Source organism: Pseudovirgaria hyperparasitica (genome assembly GCF_010093815.1).
Source record: "Pseudovirgaria hyperparasitica strain CBS 121739 unplaced genomic scaffold EJ05scaffold_4, whole genome shotgun sequence".
NCBI classification, from domain to species: Eukaryota; Fungi; Ascomycota; class Dothideomycetes; order Acrospermales; family Acrospermaceae; genus Pseudovirgaria; species Pseudovirgaria hyperparasitica.
Window position 1 is genome coordinate 1,210,340 of NW_022985552.1, and position 26,273 is coordinate 1,236,612.

A 26,273-nucleotide genomic window follows, 5' to 3' on the forward strand; every position below is an offset into this window, starting at 1 on the left:
AAACCTATTATTCCTATGTGGCTTTATTGTGCTGATTTATACCTGTAATCGTATGACTGTGGTTCGACGCTGTGATTCGTGATTCTTTGTATGTGAGTTAGCAACAGCCCGCCCTAAAGCGATATTATACTCAAACGCATCGACTAAATCGTTTCATAATAATCCCCATGATCTGATGTCTGATGTTACCCATTGATACAGTATGTAAGTACCCATAGCACGATATCATAGAACATCACACGATCATGTGTCAATATTTCATAAATAACTGACTATATCACTCACAAACGAATACATCTCCGTCGAAGTGAGGAGCGGATCATGAGGTGTTCACCGGATAGTGGGCACTGTCAGGATAACGGACGCTCGATATAAACCGTTTGGTGGTAGCTTTGGAACTCTGTTCTAGGATGAATGAATGATTTGCGAGGGTACCTTTCTCCGAGCTCACTCAGAGCTATCATTGTGTTGCGTTGTTATCTCGAGATGTGTAGCGGCTAATGGAATCAACTCGCTGGCAAAGATCTTGGTATTGTGTCTTTGTGATAAACCCTATCCATTAATTCCACCATACTGTGCTACCTATCAGCGGTGCCGCGTATCGGAGGGGGTTGCTACATGGTTGTTAACGCAACTGGACAGAACGCCGAGAGAACACTCCATGAGCCAATGCCGTCCGAAGTGCAAAATAACAAACGCCATGCCGTGCTATGGTATATAATACATCAAGTTCCAAACCGGACTTCTGGGCCGAGCTTTCCAATACATAGTACATGGTACATAGTACGTCGTTCAGACCTTGTCCTTGCCATTGCCCACCCCGCCCAGTACGACCATGGGGTTTCTTGAGATCGGCCCAAACTGCGGAGGGACTACATGGTACCAGGGCACGCCCTCTTGGCCACCATCTCCATTCAGTGATTCTGTGATCAAAGCTTCCAGCTCCTGCTGCTGCGCCGCCTCATCGGAGCCATGCGAGCTTGCTGTACCACCCTCTTTCTTCCTGCGTCTCGACGGGAACAGCTCTGCGAACAGGCGCGGGTAATCGGGTGCCATTTTGGAGGGCATGTCAGGATGGTCGGGCTGCGAGACGTCGATCAGCTTGTCCGAGGTTTGCGCGCAGATGCGCTCGAGAGCGTCGCGTTGGCGGCGGATTTCTTCGGGGTCGGGTTGGTGGCCGTTGAGTTGGGGGTTGTGATTGATGCTGCCGTAGCCGGGCTGGTAGTGGTCGTTGAGGAGTTGTGATGTGTCAGAGGGCTGTGTGAGAGGTTATTGGAAGGTCTTGTGAGGTTTCTTTGGGTACGGGGGCGCAACGATACATCTGAGGTAGATTCGTGCCGGTTGAGGCCCAGACAGGACGCGCAGATTCCCATGATGGTATCCATTCATAGAAGCGCAAGTGAGATCTTGCTTTAAAGGTTTGATAGTCAGAGCATGTCGAGCTTGTAGTGTCAGAGTTTGAATGCGCTTGCGTAGGATTTGAGCTTCAACATCACCTCACCTGTAGACTATAGTGACACAAGACAGCGCCAAGATAATTGCTGCCTCAGGCTTCCATTACGTATCTCATCCTTCACAGATCGGGACTAGGTGAGCTTTCCGCGGTCACATAACACATAATTTGGATTGATTGATAGCTATCGCGAGGAGCAGAGTAACTTGGGTGAAGATCTCTTGAGGATTACCAAGAGCACGCGTTGCGAGTACTGCAGCTGACGAATACATCGATCGTCAATTCCCGACTTAATTACGAAAAGTCTAGGGTTTCACCATGCGTATCAGCATTTCTAGATTAGAAGAGTCTCTCAATGTGTCCCCATGAGCGGTGATACAGTATGAAACCGTGAAGCCCTCGTATCAATATATATGCTTGACTTCTATCTACCGTAGCGAATCAAGCATCGTGTCAGTAGCGGAAGCACAGACAGACCAAAGCCACAAACCCTAATATCGCGACAAGGTATCCATCCTTGTCAGTGTACAAATTGATATCAGATGAGGTCTACCATTCGATTTCAAGACGCTATTTTCGTTCCTAGGGGCTGAGCTTCTCGCCGATACCTTGGTACTGGCTCAAGGAGAGAGACATCCAAAACATACGCCATTGTGTATTGATACAATTCGTGTTGCTCAGAAATGAGTATTGGTCTGACACCCTGTTGCTCGAGGAGTAGGTTGGCCCAGATCTACGAGAAAGGTCTACTGGCATAGAAGTCTAAAGCTTGGCGTAGTGGTGAATCACCGTGCATATTTGGTTGCTGCAATGACGGGTGGAAGACCATCACCTGGAAACAACGGGTACCTTTTGGGGAAGCATTATGTGATCGTGACCGAGGTATATGTATCGAACATTAGCAGAGCAGCCCAGCTGCACAAAGTCCGGCGCTAAATCCAGGAATCCAAGTTTTTTGACCAGAGCTTTAAAAGTTCAGCAGCCAATCATCGCTGGAACCGAAATACTCGCGGTTCAGATTGACAGCAAAGACCGGGCTCGATTTTACGTGGCACAGGTAGGCATCTTTTGCGTAATCCTAGCCCGCCATCTGTACAGACATGTCGCATGGGCGCCTGTTGCCGGTGAATGAGAATCTGACACTTCATGAGATGCAATGCGACTTCATGCAGTCAGCAAGCGATATACGGATTATGAGCGCTAATTGGTTGTACCCTCTCCTTCTTTGGCACGTAGCTTTTGTGCTCATTAGACAATACATGTGAGGCCCTCGGAGCTCAAGTGCAGTTGGCCAGAATGTAAATTGGAGGACAGTCTTTCGGCGGTTCCGTACATAGACGACGTGGCTATAAACCATGGGTGGTCTAAATCTCCCTCAGTCAGCTGTTACTGCATTGAAAGTATTTCGCACCACTATGTCACCGACTTAGCCAAATGAATATTGACAAAGACCAGCTCCTTTGTCTATAAGAATCGAATTGTTGAGAAGGTGCTGGTCAGTCCCAACACCACCTATACTGGAGCGATGAGACGCAGTCTGCTCCGCGAGACAGATCCTCGAACATCCAAGGAGTGGTCGCAAGTAGCCGATCTCTCGTAATATCCTTCTGCCAGGAGTAACGATCGCCTTCCAATCAACATGACCGAGCGCGTAATTCTGTGTCCTGGTCATCAATCCGGGCGAGGTGAGAATTTCTATGGCCGTCGTTGGAAACTCGACTAGGTCCATTGACAGGCTGCCACGTGTTCCGACTCGAACGCTGGTACGAAGGGGAGAAGACATCTTAAGCATACCTCACGGCCACATTCTTGACCTGAGCAGATGTTGAACATCCCCTACATCAAGGTGTAAGGACAACTATTCAGAAAAGAGCCGAGCATGCTGGGAAGAGACAGATGCGAGCGTGACTTTGGGAGTATTAAGAGACGCAAGAATGAGATGAAACGTCGAACAATGGAGATGATGCGGTCGACCAGGTTCCAGATAAAATCAACAAGGGTCCCACTGCTCGTAACATAGCAGGAATAGAAGACTCTGTACGAACGATACAAAAATTACGAGAGAAGGAAAGAAAGAGTTATGATCCCCGATGGCTTGTAGCAGTTGTTGGCACGGGGACAGACAAAATGTGCAGGTCATGGATTTATTACAACAAGGGATGATGAAAGATGAGGAAGAGCAGCACAAAGATGTTATAGTCAAAAGATGTATGCGGCGTAATGCATCGCCCAGCCCACACAGCGGCTTTAGTGTTGTTGCCTAGCACTGAACTGGTGGTGTGGAAAGAGCCGCCCCGATCTTTCGGCAGCGGCAAAAGTTTGTTCCGGCGACCGAAACCGCGACCGACCCCACCTCTGACCAACTGATTCCATCATTCTTTCAAACACCAACGCCGCGCTGGATGGTCATAGTCCGTACGTATTTGACCATTCTTCAAACTCTTCTCGACAATGTGGATACATAATGATGATGGCAACGAGACATGCAAGCGCTTAAGTGGGCGAGGCGGCGCTCAAAGCTCTGTCTCGGCGCTACCGCAATTCGCGACGCGACAAAAGATTGGATCAGTCCAGCCCCTCCTGAGCTTCTGAGCGCCTACATCACGACGACCATCTTCACGAGCCAATCGGAGATACTAAGAAAGTCGTTTCATCATTACGCTTGCTAAAGCTAACAATCATTTGAAGCATGATATGCTTGTAAAAGGTACCATGAACAGTCTCCTTGCTCCTTCAATCGTCATTCTTGTTCCAAGTCAACGCCATTTCTTTCCATAACTCAAAGCGAGTGGACTTCGTCTTTCACACCCTACTGAAGGCGTATGAAAGAATGATGTACATGAAACGGCAACCAGTCGTTCCCATCCGTTCAGCAAACTTTCTGGTCTCTCAATGGGCACTGCCGATCCCTTGCAATCTGCGACTTCTTTCGCAGCCCAGTTCATAGATTTCAGAGTCCAGTAGACGAATTATATCTGTGGATTTCTCGATGGAGGCTCTGAACTTGCTACCTTCACGGTTCCACCGACTGATTCGTTCGACCTCGGCCTGTCGTCGACGCATCTTTGTATCGATCTTCTCGCACAGCTTGCATTTCTGGCCAACCGGGTAGGTTTGCATGACCAGTTTCATACCACAGGTTTCTCCCATTCGGTATTCCCGGTTGCAATGCTGGCGGAAATGTCCCCATTTCCAATCGCCGCAGACGAAACGGTGCTGATCGAAGAAGCACATTTTAGGACCCTATTGTATCGCCAATAGATTAGGTCAATACAGTCCGATAGTCGTCTATTCTGGTTCAACATCAACTCACCTTATTCGGACTTGGAGGAAGTGGCGGGGCACAGTCGCTAGTATCTGTAATCATTCAGCATTCTCCACTGCTCGCCTTGCCCTAGTTGCCAACGTACCGCACTTAGTCTTCTAAGCTATTGGTGTCTTGGAAGGTTTGGACACAGGTCTGAAACGTTGTTGGTAAAGAGTAAGAGCAATGTGTCAAGAATTAGGCCACACAAGAGCAAGGAATCAGGAATACGATGATGTTCTCGTCAGGCTTTGGAACTGATGGAGAAAAGACTCGAATGTCTGCGTCGCGACGCCGCTATTTATGTCGGAGAAGCAACACTATCAATCCCCCCTTGGAGTGATCAGGACCATTTCTTTTACACATCTTTCGAAGACATATCACCTTCCGTCAACCTTGCGTTGTCCTACCCCACCCTGAATCGTCCAACGACGTCCAAGCGATTGTCTCGATGACCCCCGATACGCCGCTAGAGGGCCCGTAAATGCCGGATGCGATGATACCCTAGACCGTGCTAGGTGTTCCAGAGGATGCAGAGAGCCATCGCATCGACTAGGGATCTTCATTCTTCGTGGCTCTTCTGACCGCGTAATTTGACCTTCCGAGGAGAAAATGCCGCAATTCCTTGTCCTACGTGTTCAGATCCTGCTCAGTTCGAGCAGTGGGGTGGTTTTTCGGTGCTCTGTTGACATATCAAGTCGCAGAAAATGAGGTTCAAACACAAGCTGGATCCTGGTCACGTGTTTTGATATCTATGCCCGCCCGTGCCGAGACTCTTCTTTACCATCTTGGGCCCGTTCGTTTCAAATTACTATTGGGTAGTAGTTATTCTTGCTACGTCTTGCCTTCTCTCATTTCAAAACGCTAAAGCTCCGTGGCTGGGATAGATCCAGTGTCGCCCCAACCAGGCTCACCGGTCTAATCCGTGTCACCCATAGGTTCATATCACTCTACACTTCTACGAGACTATTCGGCTACAACATCCCTTGATCCTCGACCCCTCTTCCCGTTGAGCTCGGTTGCCCAACAACATACATTGGACATGACATTGCCAAGATGACCCATGGCATAACTTCGCTGGCGCCGACGGCCAATTGCTCCTCACCACCGATCGTCTCCGTATCTGGACTGGATGACAGAGCCCCGTCGGCAGGTGGCTTTTCACTTTCAATCATGACCAGTCTTTAGATCAAGGATCAACAGGGAAGGGGCATACCCTAACGAGTCACCTTATCACCCACTGCTGCAAGAACGATTCGTGGAGAGTCGGCCCATCACCCTGTGGTGTTGAGTTTGCATGACTTAAAAGAGCATGGGAGTATGCATCTCGCGTTATAATACTGGGTCACATTCACTCAGCTGATCATTTTCCCGTCCTCGGCTTGGTCCTCCCGCGTCTGGCTTCGAAGACGAGTTTCTTAGTTCATGCGGGCTGACAGACATCAGGCTCTAGATAACAGGCTTGTGTGGAGTCCATGCAACGTCTGGGCCTTCACGGCTTGACGATTCAATCATTTGAGTCCTAGGAGCACGCTATTTTTGCCCGGAGTATGCCCCATCGGAGATCTCTGACGTGGCGAACGCGAATAGGTTGATCTTTGACGAGCCATTACCCGGGGTTATCCATCTTACAATCGAAATTACAATTGATGGAACGCTCTTCTCCTCCGCCGCGCTTCCCATGCCATATCGAGCCAGGATTACAGCGTATCGACTCATCAAAATTGTTACCATTTGATCATTTCCACTATGACTCTATTTCCCGTCAGCGCCTTGACCGGTCACCCCACTGTCAGCCGGCATTTTCGTAGGTTCAAAGTTGTGGTTTCGGCGAATGACTGAGCCAGAGGTGGCGAGATACATGCAACATTAGCCTTGAGTCCCAGCCGCCAAAGCCGTCTGCCTGATTCTAAGCAACACTTGCTAGGTTACTCCAGCCAATGTAATGTTGAGCTTTTATGTCTTTGCACATCTTTCTACTTATGTCTTATGTCCAATGACTAGGTCAAAAGGAAGTGATGCAGGAGTGCATTTGGCGATGTTTTCTTAGCTCTAAACGCGCCAAGACTAAGTGAGAATGAGGCACGGCCCTGCAGTTTTCAAAACAATAACAAGCCTGAACGGGTAATGCATGAAATATAGTCTAGCTATGAGCATACTGGTGATGAACTCGCTCAAACGTGGCATACCAGCCCGAAAGCCTGAGGATTGCCATCAAGCTTCAGTGTGACGGTGACGAGCCGACGTTGAGTTTTACTATCTGCAGGTGCTCGTCTCGCCGGTGCTCCATTCAATCATGTGAGTGGAATTGAATGTGTGCAGCATGCGCGCAAGATGGCGGATCCGCTTTATGTAACTTGTGGATGAGCGAAATTGCTGACCGTTTTCCGACCTGCCCTCGCCACAACAACAAATAAGGATGCCGAATGGGTCTGGGGCATAGATCCAGACAAAACCGGTGCTGAGAGGTTGGGCCGGCTGATAGGTCGGCAGGTGATGGCCATCTGGCCAATTGCTGCCGCTCAGATAGTGGAGCGGAATCCCATGCGGCTAGAGTCCAGTCGCATACGCAGACAACATGCAGGCTATAAGCCAGTGGGTAGGACAAAACTTTCAGTCTGAGGTAAGGAGTTCTTTTCTGTCTTAAGAGGGTCATCGAATTAGGGGGTGAACGGGCAAGTCTCTGATGTCGATTTTTCATGAGATCCTGCTGTATATTTTCCCCATCAGAGATTCAACAACGATACAGTCTTTAAGATAAGTCATGAGTGCTTTCAACGAGCTAAGGAATGGCATGTAAGTCGGCACACTTGTTGAACCACTTATTCTAGCCTGAATACAAAATGGCTGCCCGCCCAGCCATCCTTGTTCTAGCCGGCACTGTGGCCGACCCTGATGACGAACAGACCCTCCATCTTGCATGGTGTATACCTTGCGTTCTGACACCGCCATTTCAATAGCAAGGGCATCAATTTCTACCTGAGTCGAAGGCTGTGTGTGTCGACGTATACGCAGAGCCTCCCCAACAGTGTAATTCAACCCACTGGTCCAAGGGAAGGCAGCTGCTGGGAATGATTTGGGCAGCTATGCTATCAGATTCAAGTTCCACCAAGACACGAACACACCACAGAGATGGCCACATCCCATCGCAGAGAAAATAGTGCATGAGTCCGGCTGAGAGACGATCCACTGGGACACGAATACTAACTCGGAGATCGAGCAGACTACGAGAACCTCTCAGGAGTCAGCCTTCTTACTGTAGTACGTACAGAGGGGTAAATATCAAGCCTAGAGCTTCCGGGTTTGACCTAGCACAAGGCGCACCGGTATTCACATGCCCACACAACCTGAAATCAAAGGATGCTTAGGCCTCACACTTGTTACCCTCGGACCTTATCTGTGCGAGTCTGTTCGAAGCCATTAACTCATCTTCCGAGTGCGTACAAATGTAACGTCCACCAGCCAGGCACGGGTTAGAAAAAAGCTACAAGGCTAAAATATGCAGCTAGGAAGGACTAGGAGGGGGCATTGGCAGGATTTGCTCCTTGTGCCCACAACACCAGAAAACAGCGAGCACGCTTCCGCTCGTGGACGCCGAAGCGTTTCATTCCCGGTATAAGGACGGTATGTTCCAGTTGCTGCGTTATTAGTAGTAATGTGTTTAGTAGAGACTGTTGGGTCAATTAGTGCGCACATTCCACTGAGACCTAAAGTCATTTTGAGCCAGTCATGCTGACTGCTTGTGGTTAAAACAACATTGCTATCTGCATACTATCCTAGTATGTCGTCAGATTGTAGCTGTGAGGTGGACTCCCATTGAGTTCAACCGTGAGTTTGAAAACAATCTCTCTGTCGCTTTTGTGGTTGGGACGAATGTGACATCAGTTTCGGTAGAGCTCACGTGACCGTAATCGACACACACCCCGACCCGAATATTGTCGTCCCACAGGGCAGTATACAATGCTATCACATACACCTCAATAAATCAATTCCAACATTTTCCGTACGGTGTACATATTGACGGTAATACCCCCACAAAGGCTCCACTATACTGTATGTAGAGCGCGGTCTGTGACCCATGCAATATAAGCCATCTGATATTGACAACACTATACAGAGAACAACCGGTCAACTTACATCACCGCATGATTATACACCGTTTCCTTTCGGCTCAACCTGCCCAATCTATACTTCCCCCATTCAATCAACCTGCCCTGGTATCTTCGTATCAACGACGACCAAGTCCCAACCCGCTTCCTCTCCAGCGCCATATCCGACCTCAATTCATTCATCATTTTCGTCCATACCTCGTTAGTCTTTGCATATTTAGGATACATTTCATGGATGCTGTAACTGTCCCACCACGGAAGCTCTCGCGGTAGTTTGAATCGACCGGTTCTCCTGGACTTCGTCGGCACAGCTTCGCCCTGGGACACCATCCATTGCATAATGGAGTCTTCTACCAAAGACTTGGCATATGTAATCTGGTATGCTGTCGGCCCCATGTAGTAGTCGACGCTACATTGGGAGTTCCAATCATCGTATCCCTTTTGCATACGACCCGTAAACACTAGTGAGTCCAAGTCCGAGTACGCCACCCCTGCCCTAATAGCTTCGACGTGAGCTTTTTGGAGCTCTTCCTCCGCCTTGATGACTTTTCGGGTGAGTTCTGCACCTGTTTGGAGATGTTTGTGGTCGAATTCGCACTCGGCCTCTTTAGACTTGTTTCGCTCCTTGAAGTGGCTGTATTTCTTTTCTTCGTATTGCTCTCTGTGCTTCTCGAGGTTGAGGTCGGCACTGTGATGGGCTACCCAAGCTCCCTGGTATCTGGCAATAATATCGTCCTGAGCTGGTTCAGCCGCAAAAGAATTCGAGTTATGTCGTTCTTTGGTAGGACTAATGGTCGAGCTCGACTGGTGAGTGGCCGAGCTTCTTAGTTCCTTCTCTTCGTCGTCTATCCTCACGCTCCTTTCTCCAGCCTCTCCTGCTTTGTTTCGCGGTGGTAAGGTACTGGCAGATCTGATCCTTGCCGATACCATCCATGCCTCATAATCAATCAACCCACAGTCTATAAACACTTTCTCAAGCACATCATTCACTTTCTCCTGCAATGCAGCCTTCACAAGCTGCAATTCGCCTCGCGCATCTCTAACCTGCTCCAAGTCACATACCACACTTCGCTCTCGAAGTCTCAATGCCTCAAACTCATACTCCAGATTCGCGAGCTTAGCTCTATCAAGACCCTGCGTCGCTCGATCGGTGGGAATCTTTTTCTTCTCCAGGACTCGCTTCCGCATGATGATGCGAGTTATTGCAGCTTCAAGGTCTTTCTTCTCGGCCTTGCACAATGCTTCTTGCTCGTCTTTGATACTGAGCTCCTTACTATAGAGGAAGAGTTTCACGATGGCTTGGGCAAGGTCATAGGTCATCGCTAGGCATGCACCGGTAGTACCATCTTCTAACTGGCCGTGGACCATGCGCGCGTATTCCGTAGCATAATTCTTCGGTGAGTCTTCGAGGTCGAACTTGAACGGCTTGCCGTATAGGGAGCTGAAAGAGTTGTTTTCATTGTGATGGGTTTTCGGAGTCTTTAACCATGGGCGTGAGTACCGTAATGCATCAATTTGGTATTGGAGTCGAGTTTCGAGGATGACGCGACGGTCATGGATAATTTCGCGCACAAATGAGATGAGATGCTCCATCATTGAGTTTACTTGTCGATCGCACGGAGAGCAGTTCAAATCAGAGAAGAATTCGCAGGTTTTGTTGCGTGAATTTGCCCGCAGAGACAGTGCTTTAAGCGCCTTGCTCGTGGTAAGTTTGGTCTTGTGTTCCTTTGATGTTATCATCAACGCCATTGGCAATCGTTCATGATCCTTCCTTTGTCTTTGGACCAAACTACATTCCGTTTGCGCACGACATGCCGCATATGCCTCCCTTATAATACTTATAACAAGGCACCCGTTGTCTAATGGAGAACAAAGCCGAAAGGGTTGATAGGCATGTTTTAAAGGTGTATTTCGCGACCTTGAAAGATGTTGTTTGCATCATTAACAAAGTATTCATTCTGCAAAATGAAAGTTGCTGTCATCCATAAAGAATACTCTTTATAATTCGTATATAACGTCAGAACCTGATATTCAGACGAAGATTACGTGGCTTTTACAGTTTGTACTTGATCGAACGCGATTGTTAGCATTGTGACCCGTTGTGATGTTGACCCCTGTCGCCATGGTTGGCGATGCAAGAAAGCGCGATTACTCGACATGGAGATGAGAAAGGAACAGCTATGCAATCATAGATGCATAAGCTGATAGCCATGCTTTTGACTAGAATACAGAGCGAGCTGTTTACGATAAGGTCATCGGATGTTTCCACCCAGACGGGAAGTACAAATATAGACCCTCTGCGAAATCGGGGGTCTCTACGGTAACCAGGTAAAATAAGCGTGTTATACAAGCTGCCATCCCCCCTGGCCGGGAGATGCTTACCAGATCATTACCGGTATATTTTGCTAATCGTATGATCAAGCGTACATTTTCAATATATATCAACCTAGACTTTGTTTTTAGTTCATAATTGATCCTCACCAGTTTGATAAAGGCTCAGTCTCGCCCAACTATTATCTGTACATTCCAAAACAAGCCAATACTTGTTTGAAGTAGGATGGCATCTCAAAGAACAGTAGCTTATCGCAAACGAAGATGGATGAAGCCAACATTGCTCTCTTTGGTTTACAAAGAAATAATCCATGCTCAGCATGGTCAATGAATCCATGGAAGAGTGCACTAACTACATTACAACTCCCACCTCCAGCTAGTATCAAGACAAGCAAGACTCGTTCTAAAATATAAAGAAGTTGCCTATAAAACCCAGTAGCTTAAACATCGTAAGTAATCTAAACATCTTGTGTAGAAGACACTGCTGACTAGTCTACAGTAGACGTCGCTCCCATATTATCATCACAGTAGTTTCCCTTTGTCTATGCTTTCAAACCAAGACTCATAAAGCAGCAACATCCCACCAGCAACATCCCACCAGCAACATCCCACCAGCAACAACGATCATCGCTCCTACACAGTTCCTGCACTGAAGCTCGCCAGTGAAAGATACATCATAGACTCCTGCCTGATCGCCGACACTTTGGAAGGTCGAGGATCCTGCGCCCAAATACTCGTTTCTCCAAGTCAACAGCCCAATCCTCCCGCGTGTCGAAGTCCTGACGTACAAGATTCTGGGTGCATTTGACTCGTACCTCCTTCGACCATTCGTGCCGCGTAAACTCCTGAATCTCACCAGCGCCAAGTGTTTCACGCGCGCGAAGATGTTCGGTAGGACGTTAGAAGATATGAAGAGTACCGGCGTAATCCAGGTGTGGGAAGGCGTGAACAGCCACTGGGAGAGCCGTTGGGGACTGTTGAAAGAGAGAAAATGGGTGTATTTCACAGGCGAGGCCAGCATGATGGGGAGGATGAGAATACAGTATGTGCTAGCGCGGACAGGATCATATGCGGATATTACTTGGTAATATCTCTTCAATAGGTAACGGAGTGTGATGAGAAGGTGTCTGTACGATTGATCACTTTGGTTGTGGCGTCGAAGGAGCTTGACGAGGCATATATGGGGCTTTTGAAGAGGGATGACGGAGAATAGCGGGCCTCAATCAATGATTCTGTGCTGCATACTCACTCAACTCTACGTGCTGAGGCACATCGTCCTTGTTGAACTCCACTACCAGCGAGATCCTAGATTAACAACAGTCCCAAGATCTCCTCTCCTTACAGTCCTTACACTCTTATTCTTCATCGTCCGGCATCCATCCGCCACTCCACATACGCCTGCGTACTATTCATCGACTTTCCTCTGTCCCGAGTTGAGGAGTCAGTCGCCGGCTTATTGGTATTCGAGTCGTCCAGTTAAATGGGTTTGAAATGGTACTACCTTAGGTATATAGAACCAAGAGTGTGTTAGGGCCTGAGCAAGTATGTACCGATACGCTTGCACTGTTGGACCCTATTATGGATCCGACCTCACGGAGCTGGATTCTGAATGAAGATGACATATTGGGTGGTTAGCAATTGGAGACGATGTGAGAGGGTTTCTTAAGCGTCAAGTGTATTTTAATGTACTATACAAAGATTTACCGAGTAACCAGGTAGCAAATAATTTATCTGAAGTGATGTCTTTTCTTCCAAAATACTACTTATTATACATAGTTTTGTCTACTTCTGACCTTATAGGCTTGGAAATGACACTCATACTCGTGCCTTTAGCTGATATAAACTAATTCTAACTGACCCTACCCCTATAGGCTTCAAAACATGACATATTACACGTTTTTTTACCATTCTTATCCTCGTGGGCTGCGAGTGTACACGTGTTTCAAGTTTATTCCGTGTTACTTAGTAAAGTGGCTTAGACTACGTGGTATAATGATCTATCGGTATGATACACATAATATATTGGACGCTTGAGAAACCCTCTGATGTGGTCGCCGGGATTCGAGCACGCTTGAAGGGGTGATTGTGATCATGTGTGTCAACGTTGCAGATATGACATACACATAGACTAACATACATTACCACTTGCCAGAGGTTTGGCAGGAGTGACGTCACATTAGCAAGAATCTACGCACGTCATGTGCGTCATCGCGTGATGTTGTGGACAAGCAAGCTTGCTATGGAACAAGCAACGACAGGGGTATCATTTGCTCCAAAACGCCAGAAACAACACAGCATGTCAACGAGTGTATGACCGTCCTCGTTCAGACAACAGCACCCTTCTGTAGCGCTTCGACACTCCGCATACAAACAGCTACATGCCACGGCACCATTCCAGCTCTTGTGCCTTTCATCCCTTTCAACTTCGCCAGAAGTCCCAGTCCACGATAGTGGATCAGAATCTCCCTCAAGAACATGTCCGCTGTAGCACGGTGTTGCGGTGAGCCTGCGAACATGAATCCACCTGGATTGGGCCTGTCAATGGGACTTGTCGCTGCTGGCGTTCCAGGCGTGCTCGCCATGCCCATACCGATAGCGACGCCCGCGCCAATCAAAGTATCCTGTTGTGCAAGTGGTGACGACGCCGGTGTCGGTGGACTGAGGTTACGATTAGGTGCACCAAGGAAAATGAGGTTAACAGCCATGACACGTGGTCCCGAAGGTGGCTCATTATCTGAAGCAAAGGGTGGAGATGTCTGACCAGGATTCAGTCCACGTTTGATGAGTATACCGCTAGCCAAAGAGGGACGAAAGTCGACGACCGAATTTGAGTTATTTAAACGATGTGCTAGGACCATGCCCCAGGTCTCATCGGTCACATCGACCAGACGCGCGTCAGGGTCACTCATGAGCTCTTGGGCCATCTCCGAGGGAGTCGCGGCAGGGGTGAGGCTGTAGGGATCCGGAGATACTCCGGGTTGAGGAGTGTTCACGGTTGTCGCGTGGGTGTTTGGCTCAAAGATACTGGGAGGTTCCTGGAAGGCATGCGTTGGGTATATGGCAAGGGATGGTTTGGTAACAAAAGATAGCAGGGCTATAGATAGCTGTAAGTTAGTTGGTTGCATGACGAGGGAAGCCCAAACTACGACCATAGTTAATATTCATCGCAAGCACAGACCTAAGGTCAACTCACCATCACTTTCTTCGGCGGCCATTACACCGGCGCGAACCAGACATATGCGCCACGTGACTTTCCTCTTTGAGATAATGTCGAGAGTAGTCTGCCAAATTTCGCGAGAGATCTCGCTGAAAGACCGACTGTTGCCAACATGATAGGATGCGAAAGCCTGGTATTTGCCGAAGTTGTCCGTCCACGCTGATGTAACCCAAGCACCATCCATGCTCACTGAATATCCTACATGCATATAAGAGTTCTCGCGTAAGGGATCGGCATGTGGCTCTATTGTGTTCTTGAATATACCGGTTCTAGGTAGCGTTTCCTCCAGATGTATAGCCGGTCCTGAGAATATGTGGAGAGGTGAACGATCCCCGCTGAGGCCGGTAGGTGGGCAACGGTCGTATACCTCACGAGCAAGCTTTGCCATCATACTCGATTCCAGTACAATCGGCGCGTGTTGAGGTGCAAGATACTGGATAGGCAAGGTCTGTAGGACGATATCGATACAATCTGGACCGGACCCGTATTGCTGGAACAGACCCCAGAATGCTGCAGATATATCCCAGAGAGCTTTGGACGATTCGAATGGATTGACTATATAGATCACAAACGTGTTAACTTGCTGTGCGATCTTATGTTCCTTGTGGTGCAGGTCGAGCGCTCCAAGTGTTTTGCCTAATTCGAGACAAGCTGTCCTATAAGCAGCCATGGCGGTCTCGTAAGTCGAACTCTGCGATAGGTCGCACGATACTAGACCGTTCTGAATGTTGCCGGTCGTAAGCCCACGGAAGTGAGTGCCAAGCTTATAGCCCTCATAAGCCAAGCTAATGTTGTCGAGAAATGAGCTTGCTGATTCCCAGATGCTGTCTTGGGAGGGCACGACGCAGAATCCCATGACGTTCTTGCTGTCGCTAACAGGTGCAAGGCCAAGTGGTTCCCAGAAGGCAAGTGACGGTGGTAGAAGGTCCCAAAGAGTCTCTGCTCGACGCAGCCGTATATACGGGGACGGGATGTGGAATGGCGCCACCTCAGGATTAGCAGAATTTACTGTTCGCCATGCGACCGGTCGATGTTGGGACTTGACCGATTGGGATTGCTCAGGGATCGGGTCGTGTAAAGATGCATATTGAGATAAATGGCAGTCAGCGGCAGTGGGAAACCAATTCTTCACAGTCCTGCGCAGAGTGCCTAGAAGTTCTACTATCGACGATGAATCCAATAGGGTATCGTTGTCAGTATTGTTTCTCGTTTCGAGAGAAGGTAACATTTCTGAAAAAATGAGGTTAGTTATATGAGCACTTCAAACACCTCTCCACACTGTTTTCACATACGTAAGCAAGATGTGACCACCTGGTCTGAGAAGATTTGAGCTATTGAGATGACATCTCTCTTTGTGAGTGCTTCAGCATCCAAGTTCTGAGTCGATTTGTTGTCTGGATCTGACTTCAGCGATGGAGGATTCATTGTCCCTTGAGATGAGCTTGAGATATTTCCAGATGACGGTGTTGGTGTTGCGGAAGGTGTCGGAAATCCTGCCAGATTCCAATCCCACGGGCTTGGCTCGAATCTACCCAGCTCCGAGGGGTCAATCTGTTCAGGGTTTAATTACGTTCAACCCGCGACTTTGGGATGAATACTTACCGATACGACAACAGAATCCTCAAATGTATCTGTGTCTCCCAAGTGTGATACTTCTGAGGGAGAAAGAGCTGAGACAGGAGTTGATCGTTCATCAAATGCTCGCTTCCTCTTCGGTAATGGTACAGGAATAATCATGTCCCCGTCAAAATCTTCTAGGTTATCTTCATCATTTATTGATGCTTCATCAATCGACGATGAACTGGTAGTGTCGCTCGTATCGACCGCAATATGAGCGAGCATCCCTAGCTGCACAGTCTGGAACGAGGTGGTAGTATGGCCATGGATGGGTGCTAAACTCTGAGATGGATTGAAAGCAGCGTGTTTCTTCGGGAACTGATCGTCTTCTAGAGCCGAGGATGCAAAATTGAAGCGACCGGACAAGTACTTATCATCGGACAAATTCAGCTTGTCAGTGAAGTTGATCGGGTCAAATATACTCTCCTTACGAGGTACCTCGGCAGTTCCACGGGACGAGGGCGGATATTTGAGCTGCGAAGGGTGTCGTAGCACCTTACGAGCAGTGGTCACGCTCGGGGAGCGTTGGCGCCGGTTGTTCGGTCCAATACCAGTGCGTGGTAATGGGTCTGCTTGAGCATGTGTTACGTTGACTGGCTCGATTTTCAAGTACGCATGAGCCTCAGTATCCTCACTAGCGGGATCTGTGACAGTGAGCGCATGATCATCGTCCAAGTTTTCTAATTTTATCGGAGCCTGACTTGATCGAGAGATGGGGTCCGACTTAGGGTCAACCTCACGAATGTCGGGGACGTCCATCATCTCATCATCATCTGGCTCGTCGAAGAAGCTGAAGTCGGCATCGGTAACATTATTTCCAGTAAACTCGTCTTCGTCCGTGTCTTCAAACAAGTCGTCGGCATCGTCGCCAACCATAGCATGCTCATTCGCTTTTTCCGGACGTGCAAGCTCTCGGTCCGCATTAGGAGCGTCGATGACATCAGATATCACTGGGTCGCTCTGGCTGGGCAATATGGGCGTTGCCAACGCGGTAGGATTTGTTTGGTCATTGCTTATAATGCCAGCAGAGTTGGGAGGGCCTTCCGTGGTGATTGAGACTCCTGTACTAGGGTTTAGTATACCGTCTGGTGGCGTGGGATAAACCCCTCCACCTGCATGCATATCCCCAAGCACCCCAGCACGTAGATAGAGGGGAGACGATGGTCCGGGTCCAAACGAGATGTCTATAAGGGGAGGTACTGAAAGCTTCCCGATTCCCCGCGGCTGTTGGAGAATTATCTTGTTTGAATTACGTTCTGCCGAGTCGGCAAGCCACTTTCGAGCAGTCTCCAGGCAATCTGACGATCCAATTGACGCTGCCAGAATCGATCCCAAACCCCCATCGCTCTGAAGTGCATCGCTATCAGCTTCCGAGACACAGGAATGGTGTGCATTGTTGCCATCATACACGAAACACAAAGCCCTAGGCCATAGTAGGTAACTGGTGATGTTGGTATGCGACTTTGAAGTCACATCTTTCCGATTTTCTAGGCCAATCCGGGCCCAGCTAGTGCTGTCATCTAGAGCAGCTAGACGAATACCAATACTTTCAAGCCATGCTTCAACCATGTTCTTCCATTCAGATGATTTATCATCTAGGCTTTGTCGACGGCAACGTTTTCTGCGGGACTTCTCGCTTGGTACGTTACTACCTAGAGACCCCTTGAGGATTTCGTTGGGTGTTATTGTGCCAACCATACCGCTGGGAGCGATGCGAAGGTATAATTTCTTTGGGGCGTCCTTCTCGCTGAGAAGTAACGAAGGCAGAGGAACTATGCAATTATTCTTGAGAAACGACCAATACACAATTAGATTCCCAGAAGAGCCCCAATGCACATCAAGTGTAACTAGGAGTACTGAAGTAGAATCCGAATCGTGTGTAGCCGTGGGCTGGCTGTCGAATACAAATGTGCGGGCATTTAAAGGAATCAAATTGGCCTCATCCTTCAGGTCATACGCCAACGATCCAATCACGGCAGAAAGGAAGAGTTCGTATACGGCTAAAGTATCGATTGGACGCTGCTCGTGAGTAGTGAAGAGAATAGCGGTGGATGCTCGAGGGTTTGCAGTATGAAGATGGCGAGGAGTAGACAAGGTCCCTTGTGGAAAGCCTCTTTTTGGAAATGTCATTAGCTCTGTAGCTTTGATTTGTCCCTGTGATGAAGCTGAATTGTGTCAGTACCGCGGATCTTGCCAATGCAGGCAACCTTGAAAACGTACGAATCAAATCAAAGCCCAACATCTTCGCAATCCTCTCTGGCTCGGCCAACTGTAAGTAGGCATCATGGTCAGAATCGCCACTCTTAAAGAGCCAAAGTAATGACCGGCCCGGGTCTCTTGCGACTAGACGACGGGTGTTTCGTAAGGCGGCCTCTACGGTTTGCAGCCCATCTCGAGCACTGTTCTTAGGTATGCCTGTTGGGGGTTCCTCCAATTGTCTCACGACGACAGTTTGATAGTACACAACATCGATACCACCCTATATCACCCGTCAGTTTAGGTGTGACTATGCACAGGCGAAACTCACAATCGCTTGCGCATTCGTTGGGCAAGCTTTGAGATGTTCCATCACAGATCAAGACGCGTCGCACCTCAAGGAACATCCAGATGAAACAATCTCTGAGAACAAACTCCTGCAAGGGCTATGAACAGCTTCATCAACACTGTTGATGACTTCCCGGACTAGTCAGACATATCATGAGTGAGTCCCAGACCGTGCCTGGCAGGTCGTTGGTTTGGCGCGAGGAGGGCGAAGTTGTGACACGATCGTTTTTCAATCGTCGGGAGGAGAAAATGAGCGATTCTATAGTGTTGAGTAGACAAAGTGTTGCGTGCGAGGGCGAAGGTAAAATCGGTCGGGAATAGGTTATGCGGCGACAACGAGAACGACGTGATGTTGGCAGCCTCAGGCCTAACGACCTGCGCGTTACGAGAGGTGAGATCGCCAATAACCGCTCCCGGCGCCCGGCTAAAACCGCCTAAACCATGGGAAGCCTAAGGATCTTATCTTATCTTATCTCAGCTAGCTTTTTACCAGACCGCGGCCAAAATTATTTTGAATGTATCTGGGGATCGCCCGGTGGTTTGCACGAGCGCACTGCACCATAGAAGACAATGAAGATATCCAACCATTCTTCAGTTCCTGTGTACACTATTGCTGGATCCTCGACCGCTCGGCCTCTCCCGGAATGGCTTATACGGAAGCGAAAACGCAGCTTGAAGCAGGACCCGGAGTTTGCGAATCGCATTGAGCTTCTGCAAGACTTTGAGTTCGAAGAGGCAAGCACTTGTGTGCGCATAAGTGAAGATGGTGACTGGATTATGAGCACTGGTGTGTCTACAATTTCTCCTGGGTTACATTATGACAAGACTAAGTGTTGTTCCAGGGACATATAAGCCTCAGATCCACACACACTACCTACCACATCTATCGCTCTCATTCGCACGGCATACCGACGCACTTAATGAAACCTTTCTCCTTTTATCATCCGACTACTCTAAATCGCTACATCTGCAATCCGACCGTCTCCTCGAATTTCATACTGCTCAGGGCAAGTACTACACTGCCAGGTTACCTCGTTATGGGCGCGACTTACTATATGACAAGCGCTCGACTGAAGCATTGGTACCAACAGTGGGAGTCAATGCGGACGGTAATGGTGAGGTGTTCCGTCTAAATCTCGAAGTCGGCCGCTTCATGAAAGCTTTCGAGGTAGATGTAGGTGGTGACGACTATACCTCGACTGGTGGTGGCGCGTTACAAGGAGGTATAAATACTGGGAGCGTCAACACTGGCGCAATCGCAGAGACTAGTCACAATCTGGGGGCGTTCGGAACGTCATTAGGCACAGTGGAGTTCTGGGATCCGAGATCACGAAGCAGGATAGGAATACTTGGTCCGCCTCCAGACAGTTCGAGTTTTGGAGAGAAGTCACAAATCACTGCCCTAGAGTTCCATCGATCGGGTCTCGAGCTTGCGACAGGCTCATCCAACGGTCTCGTCTACTTATATGATCTACGATCGCCAGTTCCTCTCTTGAAGAAGGATCAAGGGTATGGGTTTCCAATCAAGAATCTCATTTATCTGAATTCCACCACCGCGAGCCGGAGTCAAATCAGCGAACCGAAGTTACTTTCTGCAGACAAGCGTATAATTAAGATTTGGGATCAGAAGGATGGCACACCATGGACATCCGTGGAACCTGCCGTTGACTTGAACCATGTAGCATGGTGTCCAGATAGCGGCATGATACTAACCGCAAACGAGGGCAGACAGCAACATGCGTTCTTCGTCCCTCAGCTTGGCCCTGCGCCCAAATGGTGTGCGTTTCTCGATAATCTCGTGGAAGAGATGGCCGAAGACCCTAACGATCCCAATGCATTTGGCAACCAGAAGAATGGCGAAGTCTACGACAACATGAAGTTCCTCACCGTACCAGAATTAAAGACTCTTAGTCTCGACCACCTAATCGGCACTACAAGCCTGCTCAGACCGTACATGCACGGCTACTTTGTAGCACAGAAACTCTACGAGGAAGCAAGACTAATTTCCAATCCCGATATATGGCAGGAGCAGCGCCAGAGAAGCATTCAAGATAAAATCAACAAGGAACGCGAAACACGTATTCGCGGTAGCAAAAAGGTCGCAGTCAAAGTAAATCGCAAACTTGCCGAGAGGATCCTCGAGAAAGAGGAAAAAGAAGAGCGGCGGCGTGCACGTCGCGTGTTAGAGAAAGGAGGTGACGAAGACATGGTCGATGCCAATACACGACCAGCCGACGACTCAGGGTCTAAGACGATTTCAAGCAACCTCCTGAGCGACCCCCGTTTTGCACGAGTCTTTCAAGACGAAGACTTCGAAGTCCAAGAAGACTCGCATGAATTCCGCTCCCTCAATCCCAGCACAAAGGTCACGTCTCTCCCCAAGGGCCTGACAGTAGCGCAACAAGAAGCTATCGAAGACACGCGAGTGTCGAGCTCCGATTCGTCATCCGACAACGAAGCCGAGCCCTCACGTCGTTCGCAAAGACCTTCCACAAATGAAGTCGACAACGGCCGAATCTCCACATCCAGCTACGCGAAACCTAGACATCGCATTCACCAACCTGATATGACCGTCACATCCTCAAGAGCGAAGAAACACCAGCCAGGGAAAGCACGTTCTTTCGGATCTCGCGCCGCAAATCTCAAGGACAAGCGTTCATCTGGATCAGGCACGATACGCAAAGGCGGCGTGGTCGGTGAACGTGAAATTACGTTCGAGCCTGTGGCGAAGAGTAAGGGACCGAGGAGGGATGACCAGGCTGCGCCTTTCCCACGGGAGAAGAGAACGAAGGATAGGCGGAGTGCGAGTGGGAATGTTTTTCGGAAGATGTAATCAAGTCGTAAGTAGATCTATGAGGCGAGTTCCCATTCATTCGAGCATGTAAGATTCCCTGTCTGTTTATCGTAGTATGTTCTGCTTGCTCTGTTGATTCTTGGTGAGGTCATCCGCTATGGTATTAAAGGCATGCGGGCGAAGACTGGTACGCCCATACATATTTAGAGAACACATATTCGCCTAGATGGCACGGAAGCTGAGCCGAGAAGTCCGCGAGTCTTCACGAGCAAGCACTTCGCAATCTCTTGAAAAAGAAACGGTCGTGTATCATGACACTCCTCTCCATTCTAAAGTACTCTGACTGTGCGTGCCTATGAACTACCTGACATCGTCTGCTTGTACCTTGCCGCTGACGCCACGGAAGACGTAAGTTTATTGCCGAGACAACACGCTGCAACCCTGCAGCCGCGATCCTTGGTCGTTTACAAGAGGCTAGCTGCGAGAAGCACAAAGCCTCAGAATTCAAGTTGGAGAGATTATATGCAACAGTTCAACAGGGTGAGCAGGTTGACGACCGACGAGGAATGAAATGAGCCATTGGACTAGGAAACGGACATTACACCATAGCGCCGGAACGAAAGCATCCTAGACCAGACCGGACTTTTCCAAATACAACGCCAGGATCAATGCAAGAGACAGGATCGCTCACTGAGGTTTATTTCATGAAATGGGGACGGTCGTTACTGCTCTGCTGTGGGTCTATCAGAATTAGTAAACAGAACTCCGTCTGCGGGGTTTTTGTGAGGGTCCTGCGTTGCTCTCAGTATCGCTGATGCCGCTCCATGGCAAGTCGTCCTCATCGTCAAGGCCATCCAGAGCACTGTCGTCAACATCTTCTTCGATTACGACCTTTTTACCCTTTCTAGCCTCCTTAGGATCAAGGCCGACGCTCCGAAGGGTATTATCAACCTCTTCCTCAGTCATGCGGCACGTTTGAGCGGCCTGATGGGCGTTTTCATCGTTGAGTAGTCCATCTGCCTTCTGACCTTCGAGCACATCGTGCAACGCGTAGATTTGGTCAGCCTTGATATCGATTGCTCTGAAAAGTAGCAAGACTTTTGTATGGACAGCTTTACGCTTTCGTTTCGCCAACGATGGATCCTGACAGTGCAGCAGGCTCTCCTGAACAGATAGTTCCAGCTTCAGGTGGGTGAGCTCGTCTTCGAGCTCTTTGAGAACTAGTGCCAAGGCATCCTGGGGCGATTGTGCAGGACGCAATGTAGCGTTGGAATCATCAATATTCCGGGATGTTACTGGGATAGGTTTCGGGATCTCGACACCGGCCGCGACCTTGTGTCTTAGGACATTGGTCTCGCTCGCAGAACGTTGGCAAACAGTACAATCTTTTACTTCGTGATTGGCCTCACGTTGGGTCAAGCGGACTGTGAGGTCAGGAATGATGAACGCAGAGGTCATTTCTAGCGGAAAGCTTCGTCTGCGTCGGCCGGTATTGCTCATGATGGAGACTTCGTTATCATTTGACCGAGTGTCGTTTCCTGCTCTGTCAGCCGCGATTGTCGACAGTCTCTTCGAACTATCTTTCATCGATGATTTGCGGGGGTGTGAGTGCCCTGTCGACTTCTTCGCAGACCTTACGGATTGCTGAGTGTCATTTCTTTCTTGTTGAATAGAATCGACTCTTCCTTTACGGCGTACCTCCGCCCGCTCTTTCTCAAGAATCTTGCGCAGTCTAGCGACCTCATTTCCATCCATCATGCTGAGATAGGTATAGTCCACGTCTACGGGCTCTTCGGTAGAGGTCGTCGCAGGAACTGGCTTTGTCACAGTATGTGTTCGTTGCGTTCTTTCAAGTGAAAGATCTGTTGTCGATTCTGCATCACTATTCAGGTTTACATTGTGGTCGAGAGGAACTGAGGTACTTCTCATGAAGCGACTGGCAATTGGATTGCCGGGTCGTCGAGTGACGTCGTGAGCGACAGCTGCAGTCCTGCTCTTGTGGAGCTCTGCGTCGACCGCGTCTGATAGCCTCGTCTGGGTGTTGTTGATGTCTTGACGGTTACTGGTAGTCCTTCTCAGGATCGCTTGATTCGGCCGTGCGCTTGCATATGCCGTAGACTTCCGATTCCCGGTCCCTTTCCGCCGGTTGTCTACAATGTCTTGAGTCATTTCTTCCATGTCACGCACCACCTCTTCATTTTTCTCAATCTTGCGCCTGAGGCGCTCCTCCTTGCGTTGCCATTGCTGCTGCTCTTCGTGTCGTGCATTGGCCAATCTTTCAAGTTGACCGCGCAGATTTTCATTGTCGAAACGTAAGGTCTCGTTACCTTCTTCGGGGGCAATGTCCGAGAATGGGCAGATCGTCTCATGTTTCAGACCTAGCCGCTGTCGAAGTCTAGCTTCCTCACGGTTCCATCGCTGCTCGTCTTGCTCGCGTTGGAGTTTGGCATTCTCGAGCTGATCCTTGAGAACATTGTTGTCAGACCTTAGTTTGCTGAGCTCTGCTTGTTCCTGTTTTGTATTCCTGATGCGTAACTCTGCTTCTCTACGCATCCATCGCTGGGCCTGTTCATCGTGATGTGATCGAACTCGTTGAAGTTCTGTGTGGAGAGTATTGTTTTCTTCCTGCACGGCGGTTTCGTGTCGTCCCATGTTACTTCGCAGCTGCAATGTTTCTTCCTGGTACCTAGCTTCATTACTTGCCATCTTGGTTTTCAAATCCTCGTTGTCAGCTCTCAATCCGTCCTTGTCCGACCTGAGCAGTTCGACTTCTGATCGCAAGTATACATTATCCACCTGAAGAGCTTGATTCTCTTGTTTGACCTCTTCAGAGGTCACGTAAGCCTTTGCTAATTGCTCTTGGAGTTGATCGCGCTCCGCAGTAATGCGATTGTTATACGTCTTAGCGACTAACAGTTTTCGATCAGTACGATCAAGGCGCATTCGAAGAGTCTCAGCAGCAGCTTCAAGTCCTAAAGCTATATTAGTATGTAGTCATCTCGTGTCGCAGCTTAGACCTTACTTGACTTCTGTGTTTTCCATCCAGCTCTGTCCGCTTCTTCATCCGATCCTAACGCACTATCGCTGGAGCGCATGGCTTGTTGAACCTTTTGCTCCGCTTTGAGATCTGTGATCTCATTCTCTTGCTCCTCGATAGTCCTGATATGTTCGGCATTCTCTCTTTCAAGTTGTGAGACTTTCTCTTTGAGAAGTTGCAACGCTGCGAATAGTGTCTTCTCATCTTCTGGAACCGGGACATTGTTGATTGGTAGATAATTGGGTTGGCCGCGGGAAGGCCGATCAGGATCTGGGGCTGAGGAGAACCGTGAACGAGTTCTTGACATCTTTGAAAATACTGGAGTGCCATCTTTAAAAACACCTGAGACTAATTCAGTCAAGTTGGGAAGATCAGGCAACATGAAGGATTGTTGCGTATCCTTGTTTGTTGGAAGCGAAGACCGTGGAGTACCGCGAGATTGTCGTTGTGGCGTGGCGCTCTTGCGCTCGGGCGTTGTTTGTAGGTCATGGTTTGCAGACGTGTGTTTTACTCTTAGATTACCAAAGCGAGTCCCTTTATATGATGACGTAGTAATTGAAGGCCTTTGGTCTTGGAACGAGTCTTCTTCGGCGACTTTGGCGTGTACATCGGAAAAGGCAGACCTTTTTTGTTCTGTCACGCTTGGCGGTTCATCATCTGTCTCTGCTGGCGGTTTGGTGGATGCATGGCGGATTTGTGCATCCCGTCGTAGACTTCCTGTCTCAGCTGCGTTTCCTCTACGCGTAGGTGCCCGTGACTTCGAGGGAGGTGTGATATCGTATAAACTATTGAAATTCATATTGCTCATGAATAAGTCCCCAGTTTTGTTTGGAGTGCTCTGTAGACTCCTGCGTCCTCCTCGTCCAACCTCAATACTATCGTCTTCAGAATCTTCATTCTCATATGAATCAAAGTCACCAAATTCTTTCCGCACGGCCGAGGTAGGTACGGTCTGTGGGGCTTGAGGCGGCTCGTAATAGCTATGACCGTATCGCCGAGCAGTACTTCGCAGATTATTGAAGGTCCCAGTTGGTTCCATTTGCTGTGTCGAATTGAGAGCCTCTTGCTCGGGGTTGAACGAGGAAGCTGTGGCAGTGGGGAGGTGGAAGGTGGATTCGTTGGAGTCGCGCTCTGGTGAAGATAGAGGCCGAGGAGGACTGCTCCGTGGAAAGGTACGCGCTAGCTCACGGATGACACGACCTTGAGCATCTGCATGTTTTGGAGAAGGTGCCATAGCGAAGGCCGGTCGCCGCGTACACTGTATTTGGCGGCGCGATTGGATGGATAAGATGTCTAAGTCGTTGCGTCGGGGGACATGCAGGATAGATATCTGTAAAGGTAGGTACGGAATTGGGAAAGTAGAATGTCGAAGATGGCGACCGAGCCTAGGTAGTCTTCAGGATAGGTTGAGGCGGTGCATGTGGGAGAAGAATGTTGATTTTCTGAAGAGGAAGGGCACCTCGAGACAATATTTGTGTAAACAAAACAACGCGTCCACGTTGGTCAAAGCGTCCTGCATTGGTCTCTGCAGCTAGCCAAATCTGGCTAACGCAACGCTACCTAGACCATGGCGAAGCTATCTCGTTTCTACTTCAAGAGGCTAGACCCTCGCTTAGGTCTCTATTAGTGTCGTTTCAAGCTGACATTCATATTTCCAAATCGCAAAACGTTTTCCACTCAATGCAAGGAATATTCATTTCCTTTCTGACCTCGCCTGGTTAGCTCAATCGGTAGAGCGTGAGACTCTTAATCTCAAGGTTGCGGGATCGTCCCCCGCATCGGGCTTGTTATTTTGCTTTCTGACCAATCTCCTTGTAGACGTCACTTCAGAAGTATAACCAAACACGAAGAGCTTTTTTGCTTAGCC

The 26,273-nt window shown here is 48.9% G+C and overlaps 6 protein-coding genes and 1 non-coding gene across 7 annotated transcripts; 2 read left to right on the forward strand and 5 right to left on the reverse strand.

Annotated features, from left to right (window-relative positions):
- Window positions 1-515: 515 nt before the first annotated feature.
- On the reverse strand, window positions 516-1,473 carry EJ05DRAFT_474315 (uncharacterized protein). Its single transcript, XM_033743588.1, has 2 exons — window positions 1,320-1,473; window positions 516-1,257 (listed from the first exon to the last, which is right to left on the reverse strand). The coding sequence occupies exons 1-2, from the start codon at window positions 1,371-1,373 to the stop codon at window positions 793-795; spliced, it is 519 nt and encodes a 172-aa protein (XP_033602893.1). The 5' UTR covers window positions 1,374-1,473; the 3' UTR covers window positions 516-792.
- A 2,618-nt stretch (window positions 1,474-4,091) lies between these two features.
- EJ05DRAFT_508976 (uncharacterized protein) lies at window positions 4,092-5,003 on the reverse strand. The gene is made up of 3 exons (XM_033748056.1): window positions 4,864-5,003; window positions 4,767-4,810; window positions 4,092-4,696 (listed from the first exon to the last, which is right to left on the reverse strand). Exon 3 carries the CDS (start codon window positions 4,685-4,687, stop codon window positions 4,343-4,345), a length of 345 nt encoding a protein of 114 aa, XP_033602894.1. The 5' UTR covers window positions 4,688-4,696; window positions 4,767-4,810; window positions 4,864-5,003; the 3' UTR covers window positions 4,092-4,342.
- A 3,739-nt stretch (window positions 5,004-8,742) lies between these two features.
- Window positions 8,743-10,615, reverse strand: EJ05DRAFT_484174 (uncharacterized protein; the record flags this gene model as incomplete). Its single annotated transcript, XM_033745315.1, has 2 exons — window positions 8,743-8,803; window positions 8,895-10,615. 2 exons carry the CDS (start codon window positions 10,613-10,615, stop codon window positions 8,743-8,745), a joined length of 1,782 nt encoding a protein of 593 aa, XP_033602895.1.
- Window positions 10,616-13,428: 2,813 nt separating this feature from the next.
- EJ05DRAFT_285010 (uncharacterized protein) lies at window positions 13,429-18,934 on the reverse strand. Its single transcript, XM_033740474.1, has 6 exons — window positions 18,559-18,934; window positions 18,252-18,510; window positions 16,017-18,196; window positions 15,707-15,965; window positions 14,391-15,644; window positions 13,429-14,339 (listed from the first exon to the last, which is right to left on the reverse strand). The coding sequence occupies exons 1-6, from the start codon at window positions 18,598-18,600 to the stop codon at window positions 13,522-13,524; spliced, it is 4,812 nt and encodes a 1,603-aa protein (XP_033602896.1). The 5' UTR covers window positions 18,601-18,934; the 3' UTR covers window positions 13,429-13,521.
- Window positions 18,935-19,070: 136 nt separating this feature from the next.
- EJ05DRAFT_450147 (WD repeat protein) lies at window positions 19,071-21,765 on the forward strand. The gene is made up of 2 exons (XM_033742357.1): window positions 19,071-19,362; window positions 19,418-21,765. The coding sequence occupies exons 1-2, from the start codon at window positions 19,146-19,148 to the stop codon at window positions 21,406-21,408; spliced, it is 2,208 nt and encodes a 735-aa protein (XP_033602897.1). The 5' UTR covers window positions 19,071-19,145; the 3' UTR covers window positions 21,409-21,765.
- Window positions 21,766-22,119: 354 nt separating this feature from the next.
- EJ05DRAFT_498409 (uncharacterized protein) lies at window positions 22,120-25,640 on the reverse strand (the record flags this gene model as incomplete). The annotated part of the gene is made up of 2 exons (XM_033746679.1): window positions 22,120-24,341; window positions 24,392-25,640. The coding sequence occupies 2 exons, from the start codon at window positions 25,638-25,640 to the stop codon at window positions 22,120-22,122; spliced, it is 3,471 nt and encodes a 1,156-aa protein (XP_033602898.1).
- Window positions 25,641-26,118: 478 nt separating this feature from the next.
- EJ05DRAFT_t28 lies at window positions 26,119-26,191 on the forward strand. Its single transcript has one exon. It is a non-coding gene; the product is annotated as a tRNA-Lys (tRNA).
- Window positions 26,192-26,273: the final 82 nt, after the last annotated feature.

Coding starts and splice junctions, on each gene's coding strand:
- EJ05DRAFT_474315 (XM_033743588.1), bottom strand. CDS start 1,373: ATGGGAATCTGCGCGTCCTGTCTGGGCCTCAACCGGCACGAATCTACC. Junction 1,258..1,319: donor GGCACGAATCTACCTCAGAT/GTATCGTTGCGC, acceptor CCTCTCACACAG/CCCTCTGACACATCACAACT.
- EJ05DRAFT_508976 (XM_033748056.1), bottom strand. CDS start 4,687: ATGTGCTTCTTCGATCAGCACCGTTTCGTCTGCGGCGATTGGAAATGG.
- EJ05DRAFT_285010 (XM_033740474.1), bottom strand. CDS start 18,600: ATGGAACATCTCAAAGCTTGCCCAACGAATGCGCAAGCGATT. Junction 18,511..18,558: donor CAACGAATGCGCAAGCGATT/GTGAGTTTCGCC, acceptor CGGGTGATATAG/GGTGGTATCGATGTTGTGTA. Junction 18,197..18,251: donor GTTGGGCTTTGATTTGATTC/GTACGTTTTCAA, acceptor GACACAATTCAG/CTTCATCACAGGGACAAATC.
- EJ05DRAFT_450147 (XM_033742357.1), top strand. CDS start 19,146: ATGAAGATATCCAACCATTCTTCAGTTCCTGTGTACACTATTGCTGGA. Junction 19,363..19,417: donor TGACTGGATTATGAGCACTG/GTGTGTCTACAA, acceptor GTGTTGTTCCAG/GGACATATAAGCCTCAGATC.